The following is a 17455-nucleotide window of genomic DNA, read 5'->3' as shown; positions in this document are numbered from 1 at the left end:
TCCCCTATATTGTAGACACTATAACCTTTGTGCAAACCAATCAATATACACTTATTGCGATTTTTTTTTTTTTTTTACCAAAAATATGTAGAAGAATACAAATCGGCCTAAACTGAGGAAAGAATTTGTTTTTTTTTTAGAAAAAAATTGGGATATTTATTATAGCAAAAAGTACATAATGTTGTATTTTTTTTTCAAAATTGTTGCTCTACTTTTGTTTATAGCGCAAAAAATAAAAACCGCAGAGATGATCAAATACCACCAAAAGAAATCTCTATTTGTGGAGAAACATCAACAAACAGTGGCCGTGGCCGCGGGTGACGTCACGACGCTACCTCGTTCTGGACGCGTTGCGTCCCAGTGGGTGGGGACTTCATCAGCATCAGTGACGTCACCCGCGGCCACTGCGCATCCGCTCTGCTGTTCGGAGGAACAGGAGATCTTCATCACTGCTTGTCTGCCTTTACCAAGTACTTCTCTTGTGAGTGTTTTTATGATTTTTTACATTGAAATAAAGATCATTGTATACGGAGAGCACTATTTTTTGCCACTTTTATTTCCTTTATGTCCCTATTGGAGCGTCCTGTATTGGGTCCTTGATGAAGATTCGCTTAGCCGCATACTATTTGATTATATGCCAAAGGCGATTTTGATCCTCTATAATTAAAGGGTCTACAACACCAGGTGAGAGGCCATTTGTTTCCGTGGTGGTGGGCTCCTGGAATCACCATTTGCAAATATGCAGTCCTTTCTACCTTGAAGATCTGTTTGGACCTGATTATATGGACTGTTTTGTCTATACACTGTGGTGGATTGTATTGTGTTCTACCTCAATTTTATTTTCCTTTTATTTTCCATTTATTAAGCGCTGCACTGTCTGTTTGTTGATGTTTATTGAGGGATTTGAATTTTGGCCCTAGTGTCCAGCTGCTGTTCTAGTTGTATACCACTTCGCGCTGATTAATTTCTTTTATTCCAGTGTATTTAGTAAGAGGCATGGTGAGTTATTTGAAGTTGTCATTTTTTCCCACAATTCTTTGCAAAATTAAGATTTGATTTTATTTTTTATTTTTTTTCACAAAATTGTCATTGTAATAGCTTATTTCTCTCACATGGAATGTGCATACCACAAATGACACCCCAAAATACATTCTGCAACTCCATCTGAGTATTACAATACCACATGTGTGGGACTTTTTCACTAACTGGCCACATACAGAGGCCCAACATGCAGGGAGCACCATCAGGTGTTCAAGGAGCATAAATTACCCATCTAACTTGTTGACTACCTATTACACTTTTGAAGGCCCTAGAGCACCAGGACAATGGAAACGCCCAGAAAATGACCCCATTTTGGAAAGCTAACACCCCAACGTATAATCTATGAGGCATAATGAGTCTTTTGAACGGTTCATTTTTTTCCAGAAGTTTTTGGAAAATGTGGAAAAAAATGAAAACGCATTTTTTTTACACAAAGTTGTTCGTTTATGAGATATTACCAACACATAGCATTTACATAGCAAAAATAACACCCCAAAATACATTCTGCTACTCCTCCTGAGTATGGCAATACCACATGTGTGAGACCTTTACACAGCCTGGCCACATACAGAGGCCCAACATGCAAGGAACACCGTCAGGTGTTCCAGGGACACATAGCATACACATAACAAGAATTACACCCCAAAATACATTATGCTGAGCAAAGGGTAAATGAAAGATTACCTGTGGTTTTAGTAGTGCAGTTGTCCACAGGAGGATAGCACTGGTCCAGGCAGCAGGCAGGGACTTGGTCAGCAACAGCGAACACAATTTTTCAGGCAGCAGGCAGGGATACTGTCCATATACAGTCCAGGGTGAGTGCAGAGATATTGTCAGCAGTGCCAAAAATATTGGTCCTGGTAGTAGGCAGGTCCATGTGGTGTGGTCAGTGCGACAGACAGAGGCATGACGGCAGTAAGTCCTACAGGCAGCAGGCAGAATTAGGGCCTTGTGCAGGACAGAATGGGGACAGGGGTAGAGGCTTCTCCCACCCAAATCTCTTTGAAGCCTCTGAGTCTCCAGACCCTAATCTAGGAATGAGAAAATAAAGAAAATTGTTTTCTTCATCCAGAAAAACTATTCTGGAGAATCTCACATATGTGAGACCCCTGTGTTGAATCCCACTAGTCCAGTTGCAGGGTACAAGATCAGTCCAAGAGGTAGGCAAATATCATGGTCAAACAGTCCAGGGTCAGTTCCAGATCAGGCAGAGGTATGTGCAGAATCGTTAGGCAGAAGCATGGTCTAATAACAGTCCAGGGTCAATTCCAGATCAGGCAGCGGTATGTACAGAATCGGCAGGCAGAAGTGTGGTAGAATAACAAGCCAGGGTCAGTTACAGAGTAGGCAGTGGCATAAGGGGTGTGAAGGTGTGTGAAGGCAGGAACTGAGGATTACGTTTACCATACTTCACTAATAATTTATTGAAGTATGGTAACGGCGAAAACAGTCACCTATGCAGAGGCCTGGTTGGGAAGGACATTGTGCACAATAATAAGATGTGTCTCTTCTGACTCCTGCTCTGGTACACACCTTACATCTTTTTTGACGTCTTTGGCCTGTTGCTTTGGGAGGGATTTTATCAGGAAAATGGGGCTTGGAGAGTCGACTAATAACATCTGTTCGGATATTTTCTGGTGGGCCGTTTGGGAATATAAGGGTAGTGAAAACTTCCTCCTGGTAGCCAAGGAAGCGTTTGGGGTTTTAGGTGGAGTTGCGGCAAATTACATATGAATTGTATATGGCCAATTGAAAAAAATAAATTGCGACTTTTTTAGACCAATGGTATGTTCGTCTTGTGGCAAGGTATGGTTCCATCATTTGGTCATTTAAGTCGACTCCCCCCATAAATAAATTATATTCATAGATACAGTAAACAGTGGTATAAAAAAATCTTAAAAACAGATTAAAATATCACACTAAACAGCGCTAATTTTGAGCAAACTAAAATATACATGTGGCCAACTACACATGAAAAAAGTCCTTTTTGAGAAAAGTGGTGAAAAGTTCAGAGTGTAGTTCATAAAGTGTTCAACAGGTGATCATGAAACAAAGTCACAGCGTGCACCTTCCACCGATCAGTCCAAATTCCACCCTGTGCGAACACACTCCCCTCAGGGGGTTAAACTCACCAGAGCTAGATAGTAATGAGCCTTCAAACAAAGGGAAAAGACATCCACGCCACAAGCTGCTGTTACCACCACTCCAGAGGGATCTCAGTTGATCAGGGCTCACAATAAATCAAAAAACAAAAGAAAAGCGCACATAGCGTAATCTTGTTTATTGACTGTATACCCCTCACATCACACACAGAAACCCCCCTTCAATAAAACTCCGTACATCAATATTGCAATCAACACAGCAAGTAGTACGGAACGTTTACTTCACCGCATCAAGCCGGTACAGCTGCCCAGGAGCCATCATCCACTTCCTGGTTGTGTAGCAGGCTGTGGTGGAGCGCTAACATCACTTCCTACGTCGTGTAAGCCACGCCCTGATGCGTTTCGTTATATCCTGACTTCGACAGAGGGCGTGGGGGTGCCGCGGAACACCCATTAAAAGTCTATGGGAGAAATCAAAAGTGCTAATTTTAAAGGCTTATATGCAAGTTATTGTCATAAAAGGTGTTTGGGGACCCGGGTCCTGCCCCAGGGGACATGGATCAATGCAAAAAAAAGTTTTAAAAACGGCCGTTTTTTCAGGAGCAGTGATTTTAACCAAAATTTTAAAAAAAATTATGTGGGAGTCCCCCTAAAGTCTGGTATGGATTTTAAGGGGAACCCCGCGCCAAAAAAAAAAAAAAAAAAAACGGCGTGGGGTCCCCACAAAAATCCATACCAGACCCTTAGCCGAGCACACAACCTGGCAGGCCGCAGGAAAAGAGGGGGGGACGAGAGTGCGCCCCCTCCTGAACCGTACCAGGCCACATGCCCTCAACATTGGGAGGGTGCTTTGGGGTAGCCCCCCAAAACACCTTGTCCCCATGTTGATGATTACAAGGGCCTCATCCCCACTACCCTGGCCGGTGGTTGTGGGGGCCTGCGGGCGGGGGGCTTATCGGAATCTGGAAGCCCCCTTTAACAAGGGGACCCCCAGATCCCGGCCCCCCCTGTGTGAAATGGTAAGGGGGGAATTACCCCTACCATTTCACTAAAAAACTGTCAAAAATGTTAAAAATGACAAGAGACAGTTTTTGACAATTCCTTTATTTAAATGCTTCTTCTTTCTTCTATCTTCCTTCATCTTCTTCTTCTTCTAGTTCTTCTGGTTCTTCCTCCGGCGTTCTCATCCAGCATCTCCTCCGCGGCGTCTTCTATCTTCTTCTCCTCGGGCCGCTCCGCACCCATGGCATGGGGAGAGGCTCCTGCTCTTCTCTTCATCTTCTTCTCTTCTTCTCTTCTTCATTTTCTTCATTTTCTTCTCTGGGCCGCTCCGCATCCATGCTGGCATGGAGGGAGGCTCCCGCTGTGTGACGGCGTCTCCTCGTCTGACAGTTCTTAAATAACGGGGGGCGGGGCCACCCTCTGATGCATGGGACATGACGGGACTTCCCAGTGGCATTCCCCGTCACGTCACAGGGAAGACCCGTCAAGTCACCGTGCGTCAGAGGGGGGCAGGGTCACCGGGTGGCCCCGCCCCCGTTATTTAAGAACCGTCAGACGAGGAGATGCCGTCACACAGCGGGAGCCTCCCTCCATGCCAGCATGGGTGCGGAGCAGCCCAGAGAAGAAAATGAAGAAGAGATGAAGAGAAGAAAAGAAAAAAAGAAGAAGATGAAGAAGATGAAGAGAAGAGCAGGAGCCTCCCCCCATGCCATGGGTGCGGAGCGGCCTGAGGAGAAGAAGATAGAAGACGCCGCGGAGGAGATGCTGGACGAGAACGCCGGAGGAAGAACCAGAAGAGCCAGAAGAACCAGAAGAAGATGAAGGAAGATAGAAGAAAGAAGAAGCATTTAAATAAAGGAATTGTCAAAAACTGTCTCTTGTCATTTTTAACATTTTTGACAGTTTTTTAGTGAAATGGTAGGGGTAAGTACCCCCTTACCATTTCACACAGGGGGGGGCGGGATCTGGGGGTCCCCTTGTTAAAGGGGGCTTCCAGATTCCGATAAGCCCCCCGCCCGCAGACCCCCACAACCACCGGCCAGGGTTGTGGGGATGAGGCCCTTGTCCTCATCAACATGGGGACAAGGTGTTTTGGGGGGCTACCTCCCAATGTTGAGGGCATGTGGCCTGGTACGGTTCAGGAGGGGGGGCCACACTCTCATCCCCCCCTCTTTTCCTGCGGCCTGCCAGGTTGCGTGCTCAGATAAGGGTCTGGTATGGATTCTTGGGGGGACCCCACTCCATTTTTTTTTTTTTTTTTTTGGCGCAGGGTTCCCCTTAAAATCCATACCAGACCTGAAGGGCCTGGTATGGATTTTAGGGGGACCCCCACGTCATTTTTTTTTTAAATTTTGGTTCGGGGTTCCCCTGTGGGGAATTCCCATGCCGTTTTTATCAAAGAACTTCTATGTGTATTGTCGGCAATGCAATAGCCGCGAGTAGTTTTAAATGGGTTTTTTCCTTCGAAATGTCATTTTGCTGTCAGACTGTTCTAAACACGGGAAACATGCGCCCCTTTACAGGCATACTATAGACACCCCCCAGCTACGAAATTTAAAGGGATATTACACTTTTATTGTTTGACTTTAAGCATTATTAAAATCACTGCTCCTGAAAAAACGGCCGTTTTTAAAACTTTTTTTTGCATTGATCCATGTCCCCTGGGGCAGGACCCAGGTCCCCAAACACTTTTTATGACAATAACTTGCATATAAGCCTTTAAAATTAGCACTTTTGATTACTCATGTTCGTGTCCCATAGACTTTAACGGTGTTCGCGTGTTCGAACAAACTTTTTTCCTGTTCGCATGTTCTGGTGCGAACCGAACAGGGGGGTGTTCGGCTCATCCCTATTGGCCACATGTATATTTTAGTTTGCTCAACATTAGCGCTGTTTAGTGTGATATTTTAATCTGTTTTTAAGATTATTTTCCAACACTGTTTACTATATTTTTGGGAGGGACGTACTGACGTCACCACTTCGCCCTGCTGTGGACGGGAGTTGTTTGTTTGAGTGCCGGCCGGCATCGCTGTATTCCTTTGTTTTTACTGTAAGTGCAATTCGTTTTAATAAATTTTAGTTTCATGTGGAATCACACTATTGGCTGTTCTTTCTATACTATATGCACTACTGAGCCCGTGACGAGATCGCCAGGACGTGTTTACGCCATTTTCGTCAGGATTTCGGCTTGTGTTTTTTTCTAATCCGCCATCTGGTAAGCAGGAATCTTAAAAGGTTCGCATAAGATAGATCTTCTGTCACGGTTATGATGTCAAGCCTTTAACTGTGTGGAGTTTGCGCACACCAGTTTGCCATCTGGTAAGCTGCTTTATGTGTCTGTGCACTTGGTGGGATTTTTTCCTTGCTCCTCCTTTGGGTGACAGTTGTATGCTCACTTATCCTTGATATCTGGTAAGCAGATTCGTTTGGAGGTTCACCTATTTATCCAAAGAGCACTACTTTATTGCATGTTGCATGTCACTCACCTTACATTCCTGTGTATGCTGTGGACACAGGATGTCTTTATGATTTTATATGATTTGGGTTTGTTGAGTGTTGCACCCCTTTTCTGTTCTTTTTGTGTTTATTATCGTATCAGTATTACACTATGTTTTCTGCCATATATTTTTTGGATAACCCCATGCGGACCTGAATATGCTACACGAGTGCGACTGATCCTGTCATATTGGAATCGCTCTCTAAAGGCCCGGGCTGGGTTTAAGCCACCTGTCTGATTTTGGCTTATGTTCTGGTAAGCATTTCACCACATAGATGTATCACAATTGAATTATCATCTTTCAACATTTTCACACTGTGGAGTTTTTATGTCACTTATTATTATTGGACTCTTTTTGTATTGGACTTTACACTTTCATTATTGTCTAACATTTTCTAGCGCGTTTTTTTTGTCTTATATTACTATATTTTATGTAGCAATTTTTTAAACGGCTGCTTTTCCTGCCTTGTGGCTCTGCGCCTTTTTCCATATTAACATATTGGGCGTTATTTGTTTATTTATTTAATTATTTCTGTATTCGAAACAACATCTTGTCCTGGCACTGAGTGGTGTATTTGAGGGCCTGGTTAAAACACCTTTTTTGTCTATATTCATAGATACATTTTGTTTTTTGTATGGGGCCATTCCTTCTGGGGATTTCCATGAACGTATACTTGTGGATAGAAGACAACATGTAGACATCCCTTCTGTCCCTCCACTTCACTGCCAGAATCTCGTTGTTACGCAGACTTGCCGTTTCTCCTTTTCTCAATTTCTTATTGACAAGACTTTGAGGAAAGCCCTTTGGATTCTTTTTTATGGTGCCACATGCTGGGGTCTTCTTCCTATGAAGGTTGTGGAACAGGGGCAGAGAAGTGTAGAAGTTGTCTACATACAGGTGGTAGCCTTTCTCCAGTAGGGGGTATATGAGGTCCCAAACAACTTTCCCACTGGATCCCAAGTAGTCCGGGTAATTAGGGGGCTGCAGCTGGGTGTCCTTCCCTTCGTACACTATGAAGGAATATGTGTACCCTGTGGCTCGGTCACATAATTTGTACACCTTCACTCCATAGCGGGCCCTTTTGCTGGGGATAAATTGCTTAATTTTAAGCCTGCCGCTAAATTTAACAAGGCACTCATCCACACATATGTGTTGGTCCGGGGTAAACAATTGGGGGAATATTTCTGAAAAATAATTAAGTATTGGCCGAATTTTGTAAAGCCTGTCATAATTTGGGTCATTTCGGGGAGGGCATTGGGTATTGTCACTGAAATGTAGGAACCTCATTATCATCATATACCTAGTTCTGGGCATTACCGCAGAGAAGAGCGGCATGTGGTGGAGGGGATGGGTTGAACAATAGAAACGCAATTGATTTTTTTTGTTGAGTCCCATATTAAATGTGAGGCCTAAAAAAACCTTGAACTCCTCCACTGTTAGGTCTCTCCACTCATAGGGACGGGCATAATAGGATGTTGGATTTTGCAAAATAAATTGCTGTGCATACAGGTTGCACTGGGCCACAATTGACGCCAACATGTCCTCTGTAAAAGTTAAATTAAAAAAATGTATTGGGGTAAAATTCTCTGTGTCCACCTGGACTCCTGGCTGGGCAGTGAAAGGGGGAACGTTAGCTTCTCCTGAATTAGAAGGAAGCCACAAGGGGTTCTGAAGGGCATAGGAAAGGCTGGCATGGGACCTAACCCTTTGGGGCTGAGGTGACACCCCACTGGTACTTGGCCTTTCTGTTTGAGGTACTGCGGTGCTGGTGGATGGCACTGCCTCCTCACTAGAACGCCTTCGTTTGGTGGGCCGAACATCTTCCTCCTCTGAGTCACTCAATGTTTCACTACTGAGGACTGGCTCATACTTTATGTCAGATTCAGGATCCGAATTTGAAAGGGAATCTGAAAAAGAGAGCTCCCCGTTGCTCTCGTCGGCCGTGGAAAGAATTTGGTATGCCTCCTCGGCGGAAAAGCATCTGTTAGACATGGTTGATTGCTGGTGGTGATAAGACTGCACAGGTGTGTGCTAAGCCTGCACTGATGGGCACTGATGAGGTGGCACTGATGAGCACAGATGTGCACTGATGAGGCGGCACAGATGTGCACTAATGAGGCAGCAAAGGAGGGCACAGATATCCACTGATGAGACGGCACAGATGGGCACTGATCGCACAGATGTGCACTGATGAATCAGCACAGATGTGCAATAATGAGGCAGCACAGGAGGGCACAGATAACCACTGATGAGGTGGCACACATGGGCACTGATGAAACAGGACAGATGTGCACTGAGTCGGCACAGATGTGTACTGATTTCATAGATGTGCACTGTTGAGGTGGCACAGATGGGTACTGTTGAGGTGGCACAAATGGGCACTGTTGAGGCGGCACAAATGGGCACTGTTGAGGCGGCACAAATGGGCACTGTTGAGGTGGAACAAATGGGCACTGATGAGGTGGAACAAATGGGCACTGATGAGTCGGCACAGATGGGCACTGTTAAGGTGGCACAGATGGGCACTGTTAAGGTGGCACAGATGGGCACTGTTAAGGTGGCACAGATGGGCACTGTTAAGGTGGCACAGATGGGCACTGATGAGGCGGCACAGATGTGCACTGATTTCATAGATGTGCACTGTTGAGGTGGCACAGATGGGTACTGTTGAGGTGGCACAAATGGGCACTGTTGAGGCGGCACAAATGGGCACTGTTGAGGCGGCACAAATGGGCACTGTTGAGGTGGAACAAATGGGCACTGATGAGTCGGCACAGATGTGCACTGATTGATTGCACAGATGGGCACTGTTAAGGTGGCACAGATGGGCACTGTTAAGGTGGCACAGATGGGCACTGTTAAGGTGGCACAGATGGGCACTGATGAGGCGGCACAGATGTGCACTGATGAGGCGGCACAGATGTGCACTGATTGATTGCACAGATGTGCACTGATGAGGCGGCACAGATGGGCACTGATTGGCACAGATGGGCACTGATGAGGTGGCACAGATGGGCACTGATGAGGTGGCACAGATGCGCACTGATTGCACAGATGGGCACAGATGGGCACAGATGGCACAGATGGCACAAGTGGGCACTGATGTGCACAGGTGGGCACAGATGGCACTAGCTATTGATGCTAATGGGTCACTGTGGGCACTGATTGAGCTCTGTTAGGGCACACTTTGTTTTTTCAACTGTAAAACTGTAGATAATTACTCACGAGTCACAGATCCTCTCCCTCCTCACATGCTGTCTCTGTGTGAGGATAGAGAGCCGGCAATGAGATATGTTAACATTTGAGATCATCTCTCATTGAAGACGGCGATCGCGCTGTAAGCGGCCGCTCTGATTGGCCATTTACAGCGATCTGTGATTGGCTGTGTCCAGGGGACACGGCCAACACAGATTTTTCCCGATGCGCGCTCACGAGAGCGCGCCGGGAGCGAGGAAAGGGGACGACGTCAATAGATGTCGTCCCGGCATTGTAGATCCGCGCTGTTGCCGTCATTCGGCTATAGCGTGGATCTCTAGCGTTTAAAGGAGTTGTAAAGGCAGAAGGTGTTTTATCTTAACACATTCTATGCATTAAAGTGGAAGTAAACCCCCCTATCATTTTCAGCCAAGGAAGCTGCCATCTTGGTCTCTGTTTAATCCACAACTGCCATGATGCTGTATATGTGAAAAGACCCCACGCCCTGGGGAACCCCGAGTTGGCGATCTACAGGGGCTCACTACCACAGACACTTCATATCATGTATATTTAATTATGCACTTTTGTTTTAGTGATTGATTACACACTTATATTTGCTATTTTCTGTTTCTATATATTTTTGAGGATCTTATGCACATGGTTTTATGAATAGGATCATATGTACTAGATTAATGGTTTCTTTCATAACGCTGCACTGGTTGGTTTTTCATTGTGATATACTTACCTTAGAATGAAGTCCTCCAGCGGTCTGCTGTCACCACTGACATGACAGGGTTTCCATCTTCACATGGTCTTCCCTCTGAGTTTTCAGGCTCTGGCCGTCTGAATGGCCGAGCTGCAATGACGTCACACACGTGCATGCGGGTGGGAGTCACGGCCGTGGCACAGAGCTCTGAAGGGTTGGCACGAATATGTTGTCCCTTCAGAGCGCATGCGCTGGTGACGTTACCGGCTGCAGAAACAGAGAATATCTCCTAATCGGTGCACATTTAGGAGATATTCCTTGTATCTACAGGTAAGCTTTATTATAAGCATACCTGAAGGTACAAATGTCCCAGCTGTGTTTACTACCAATTCAAGTAAGAAGATAAAAACTTTACAGATTTTGCTCCTATAATGGGGCTGTAAAAGTGAGGCAGTTCCCTAATAGCCAATATCCCTATCAGTAATTATTGAATCTTTACCTGTCAGAATGGCAGGGAGGTCTCTGATATCTTTTTGCAGCTCTGAACTATCATATGACTAAATGCTGAGAGCCACAAAGTAAGCCAATGCTGGAGAAGAGATGAGGTCTTTCACAATAAACTACGTCCTATGGGAACATTTCACAATGCCCACCAATCAATGTAGGACTAGGTCACTCTTCACATGGTACACTTTCCTTATCCCACAGAAATCTGTCCATACCATGAAAGGGGATCGTTGTTGGAGTTTGCTCCCAGAGTCAAAGTTTCCTAATCCTTCCCTGCCTATAAGTCAAAGTAAGTAAATCTTGTAGCCAGAGAGAGAAATGGATCTCAATCACAACAGCAAATGTCCTGTTTGAAGAGAAATCATTTCTACAAGTGACTTAAAGCGGAACTTTACCCATAACAACGTGATAAATATAATGTTCTTTAGCAAGGAACATACATTCCACATTAATAATTATGCAACTATACTGAGTGTTTGCTTTAAATTGTCTCCAGCATTGCTCCTGTTTCTTCTTAGTGGAGGCGGCCATTTTGCTGAAGCCCAGAATCCCTGAGCAGCAGTAAATCATAAACCCTTCAATTTAATGGTTTCAAAAAACAGTTACATTCCTGGAATGCCGGGATTAGTAACGGTCACATTTGCTTGTGTCCTCAACCAAACTGTCAAACCATCAAATGGTCGGTATCATAACTGATCACAAGTGCAGCACCATGGCAGTTGCAGATCAAACAGAAGCAGCTTCCTTGGCTGTAAAAAGATTAGGAGGGTTTAATTCCATTTTAAGGCTGTCAGCAGATCGGCCTCTACATATTCAGCAGTGCCTAAAAATAGACAGCAACTGAGCATGTGCAGCAGGGTGAGACCGTGTATTACTGGATGTTACACAGTACTGTATAGACACTTATATTTATTGTTTTACAATCTATACCTGTAAAAGGGGCCGGTATGACGTCATCTAGCAGGACTTCATTTTCTGACTAAAGTTCCTCTTTACTAGGCCTTGTGTGATATGTCAGTTGGTACAAATGATGAACCACTTGCTTACAGGGCACTTAAACCCCCCTCCTATCCAGACCAATTTTCAGCTTTCAGCGCTGATGCACTTTGAATGACAATTACTCAGTCATACTACACTGTACCCAAATGAAATTTTTATCATTTTTTCCCCACAAATAGAGCTTTCTTTTGGTGGCATTTGATCACCTCTGCGGTTTTTATTTTTTGTTAAAAAAATTTTAAAAGAGCGAATTTAAAAATTTTTTTTTTTTTTTTTTTTATATTTTGTTATAAAATTTTTTAAAAGGGTAATTTTTCTCCTTCATTGATGTACGCTGATGAGGCGGCACCAATGGGCACTGATGGGTGGCAGTGATGGGCACTGATTGGTGGCAATAATGGGCACTGATCTTGTACACTGCTAGGTGGCACTGATTGGCACCACTGGTGGGCATTGTTAGGTGGCACTTGTAGGCATTGATACGTGGCACTGGTGGGCACTGTGGGCACTGTGATGTGGCAATGTCAGGTGGCACTGGCAGGGGGTACTTGTGGCACAATTGAGGCACGTATGAGGCATTATTGCCTCCTCCTCTTCGTGACCGATGTCCCTTGCTGGTGAGCCGGTGATCGGCTTTTTTTTCTCCTCGCACTGTCAGCGCAAGGAGAAAAAAAAAAATGATCACAGAGCTTTTGTTTTGAACATGTGATCAGCTGTCATTGGTTGACAGCTGATCACATGGTAAGGGGCCGGGACCAGCCCCTTACTTGGATCGGTGATCACCCGAGTCTCAGTGACTCAGTGATCACAGCGCGCTCCACGCGCGCCCTGCAGGGCGCGCGCAGGGCACGTGCACAGGGGAGGCCGTCATATGACGGCCTCCCGGGAATTCAGGTCCGCGCTGTAGCTGTCATTCGGCTATAGTGCGGATATCAATCGGTTAAACTGTAATAATAATTTCAGAAAACAATATCACATGACCAAGAGAACCAATCCTAGGCTTCCTTTCATTTTCAATCTGATTGGTTGCTGTTGGCAACATGGTAAATTTAGGTGCAGAGCACGCTGCAAGACGCAACATAAAATAGTGAAATAGTGGTGAGACTTACCTACCTCTTCCAGGAATCTGATCACTGAGGAGTTATATTTCTTTAATAATTTGTATAAAATATCCTTGTCAGTATTACTCCACCATCCGATCACAGAGTACAGCCTTCTCATCCTCTCTTGTGTGGTTGGTTTGGCCCGTATTATGTCACACTGTTCAGATGTCAACAGACTCCTTGTCATAAGACCATCCAGAATTGGATCTATCAGATGGATCCTATATATCAGTTCCTCCCGATGTCTGTCCACAAAGTGCTTCTTTTCTGTCAATTCTGTAAAATAAATTTATAAACATTTTTATAATCATTTGTTTTCCCTTGATGTCTACAATTCAATATTTTGGCAGAAGAATGTAGAAATCTATTTTTATTTCCAATATTTAGGAACAAAACCCATTATAATATAACACTAAAGTCACACTGGACTCCATTCACTGAAGTACATCACATGCGGTATTTAGGTGTTCGGATGCATTCCCCCCAAATATCACATGTGATCCTGAAATTGTCACTTCACTATGCCGATTTACCATATTCACCGCAAAACACTCAAAACGATCAGAAAATTAAAGTCAATTCACAGAAGGAAATGAATAAATAAATGAATGTGGTAATTAAAATGTCTGTTACCCCAACATTTCATATTCCTGATATGTGATTGCTGTACCATGTACTTGTATGAGAAAGTCTCCTGTTCTCTTTGTATTGCTTCCTTTGTGTGAAATCCCCGGTGTTCCCGACAGTCCATCTGCTTTCCTAATAAAAACTGACCACACTAAGCAGGAGAACACACCATGGTCAGTTCTCTAGCTCTGCTGGGAACTCAGCCTGCTCTCCTTCAATGATCAGACTTGTCCTGACACCCCCCTCCCCCCACACACACACACAGCCATTCACTGGGAAGATCAGTGTGCCGCTGCTTCTCCTCCCACCAACTCTTATGCAGATGAGAACAGAGGGAATGTGATCACTTAGAAAAAGAGGTGAAAAGGTATTTATAATGTTTTTTTATTTCTGTACACAAATATTTTGCCTTCCATTTCTATTTTAAACTGAATGGGTTGTTTTACAAGATGATCGTTTACAATCACTTGAAGTCGTAGTCCAGACATGCTGTATTTAGGAATGTAAATATAGAATTGCCAATTATGAGTAGTCTCTGCCTTTTTGGATCAGTTCTCTCACCAGTAATGTATAGAAACCTAAATATGGAAATCATTGGAGTTGATTTACTTAAAGTGGAACTACACTGTATCTGAGCTCCACAAACCAAAATGTATTTCATTTATAATATTCAAAGCAAACTCCCCCATCCATCCATCCATCCATCCATCCATCCATCCATGTCTCCATGCTTTATTTTGATGAGAAATCCTTTAGAAAAACACCCCCCTCTCAATTCTGGCCATGGCCATCTTGAATAAGGGCAGATGATTCATAGAGCAATTACATCCTGGAATCCATTTGCCCTTAGCTAAGGCATGCAGACATGATGGTGTGCTTAGCTGAGAAAACCCCTCCCCCTCTCCTGAAGACTCCTGGGATTGATGACATCATTTGCCTAGACATGGAAACCAGGAAACAACTGAAGAGATGTAAAAATTGGTTTAAAACAAGTAAATATGATATAATTCTCTATCTATTTACTAATACTAGCAGCCTGAGGATTCAAAATAGACAATGATGATTGAGAGAGTGAAGTTCCACTTTAATGTATAACTAGAAGAAAACTTTTGTTTTAGTACTGGATAGAGTAGAGAAGGATTAGAACCCCTGTCAGGTTTTATTGCTGTCTGTTCCCCTGTTAGGGAGATTCTCTCTCTCTATTTGTCCTGTTTACCATTATCACTGAAAGTAAAAGAAAATCCCAAATTTTGGGTTGCCCCCAGAACAGTAATAGAGGGGGATATTTCAATGAGGTCACTGCTTCTGGTGATCTGGGGGGCTCCAAGGATTCCTTTAACCACTTGCTGACCAGCCGCCATCATTATATTGGGCAGGTCGGCACATTCCCGCCAACCATCGTAGCTGTACGTCGGTCCCTTTAAGCGCGATTGCGGGCACAAGAGGCAGAACAGGAATGTGTAAACTCACAAATCCCTGTTCTGTGAGGAGAGGAGAGACAGATTGTGAGTTCCTAATAGCTAGGAACAGCGATCTGTCATCTCTTCTAGTCAGTCCCATCCCCCACAGTTAGAACTCACACAGGAAACACAGTTAACCCCTTGATCGCCCCCTAATGTTAACCCCTTCCCTGCCAGTGACATTTATACAGTAATCAGTGCATTTTTATAGCACTGATCGCTGTATAAATGTCAGTAGTCCCAAAAGTGTGTTCAATTTGTCTGACATAATGTGGCAGTCGCGATAAAATTCGCAGATCACCGCCATTACTAGTAAAAATAATAATAAAAATGACATAAATCTATCCCCTATATTGTAGACATTATAACCTTTGCGCAAACCGACAATATACACTTATTGTGATTTTTTTTTTTTTTTCACCAAAAATATGTAGAAGAATACAAATCGGACTAAACTGAGGAGAGAATTAGTTTTTTTTAGAAAAAATTGGGGATATTTATTATAGCAAAAAGTAGAAAATATTGTATTTTTTTTTTTTAAATTGTCGCTCTTCTTTTGTTTATTGCGCAAAAAATAAAAACCGCAGAGGTGATCAAATACCACCAAAAGAAATCTCTATTTGTGGGGAAAAAGGACGTTAATTTTGTTTGGGTACAGCGTCACACGACAGTGTCAGGTAAAGCGACGCAGTGCCGTATCGCAAAAAATGGCCGGTCATTGAGCAGCCAAATCTTCCGGGGCTGAAGTGGTTAATTTGCAGGGATTTCCTCTCACTTCCTGTTTGGCTATGGGACAGGAAGTGAAGAGAAATCTCCTCAATGGGACACAGATGGAAAAAAACTGACGGGAGTTATGAACCTTTCTTTACTCGATCTAAATGAAGAAAAATAAGTTGTGCCTATAGTTCTACTTTAACCACTTCAGCCCCGGAAGGTTTTACCCCCTTCCTGACCAGAGCACTTTTTACAATTCGGCACTGCGTCGCTTTAACTGCTAATTGCGCGGTCATGCAATGCTGTACCCAAACGAAATTTGCGTCCTTTCCTTCCCACAAATAGAGCTTTCTTTTGATGGTATTTGATCACCTCTGCCGTTTTTATTTTTTGCGCTATACACGGAAAAAGACCAAAAATTTTGAAAAAAAATTATATTTTCTACATTTTGTTCTAAAAAAAATCCAATAAACTCAATATTAGTCATACATTTAGGCCAAAATGTATTCGGCCACATGTCTTTGGTAAAAAAAAGTCAATAAGTGTATATTTATTGGTTTGCGCAAGTTATAGCGCCTACAAACTAGGGTACATTTTCTGGAATTTACACAGCCTTTCATTTATGACTGCCTATGTCGTTTCTTGAGGTGCTAAAATGGCAGGGCAGTACAAAACCCCCACAAATGACCCCATTTTGGAAAGTAGACACCCCAAGGAAATTGCTGAGAGGCATGTTGAACCCATTGAATATTCATTTTTTTTGTCCCAAGTGATTGAATAATGACCAAAAAAAAAAAAAAATTACAAAAAGTTGTCACTAAATGATATATTGCTCACACAGGCCATGGGCATATGTGGAATTGCACCCCAAAATACATTCAGCTGCTTCTCCTGAGTACGGGGATACCACATGTGTGGGACTTTTTGGGAGCCTAGCCGCGTACGGGACCCCAAAAACCAATCACTGCCTTCAGGATTTCTAAGGGCGTACATTTTTTATTTTACACCTCACTACCTATCACAGTTTTGAAGGCCATAAAATGCCCAGATGGCACAAACCCCCCCCAAATGACCCCATTTTGGAAAGTAGACACCCCAAGATATTTGCTGAGAGGCATGGTGAGTATTTTGCAGCTCTCATTTGTTTTTGAAAATAAAGATGAGAAAAAACATTTTTTTTTTTCTTTTTTCAATTTTCAAAACTTTGTGACAAAAAGTGAGGTCTGCAAAATACTCACTATACCTCTCAGCAAATAGCTTGGGGTGTCTACTTTCCAAAATGGGGTCATTTGGGGGGGTTTTGTGCCACCTGGGTATTCCATGGCCTCCGAAACTGTGATAGGCAGTGAAGAGTGAAATCAAAAATTTACGCCCTTAGAAAGCCTGAAGGCGGTGCTTGGTTTTCGGGGTCCCGTACGTGGCTAGACTCCCAAAAAGTCTCACACATGTGGTATCCCCGTACTCAGGAGAAGCAGCAGAATGTATTTTGGGGTGTAATTTC

General features: G+C 43.7%; 1 protein-coding gene across 1 annotated transcript in view; it reads right to left on the bottom strand.

Moving 5' to 3' along the window:
* LOC141147953 (uncharacterized) overlaps positions 1–17455 on the bottom strand; it is a 483492-nt gene that overhangs the window by 366552 nt on the left and 99485 nt on the right. The window contains exon 7 of the mRNA XM_073635113.1: positions 13160–13429. Within this exon, the coding sequence (XP_073491214.1) occupies positions 13160–13429 (270 nt within the window). The remainder of the gene's footprint in view (positions 1–13159; positions 13430–17455) is intronic.

The sequence above is a fragment of the Aquarana catesbeiana genome, linkage group LG06 (assembly GCF_042186555.1).
Source record: "Aquarana catesbeiana isolate 2022-GZ linkage group LG06, ASM4218655v1, whole genome shotgun sequence".
NCBI lineage: Eukaryota > Metazoa > Chordata > Amphibia > Anura > Ranidae > Aquarana > Aquarana catesbeiana.
Note: the sequence above shows the minus strand (reverse complement) of the source record. Positions and strands in the feature narration are given on the sequence as shown.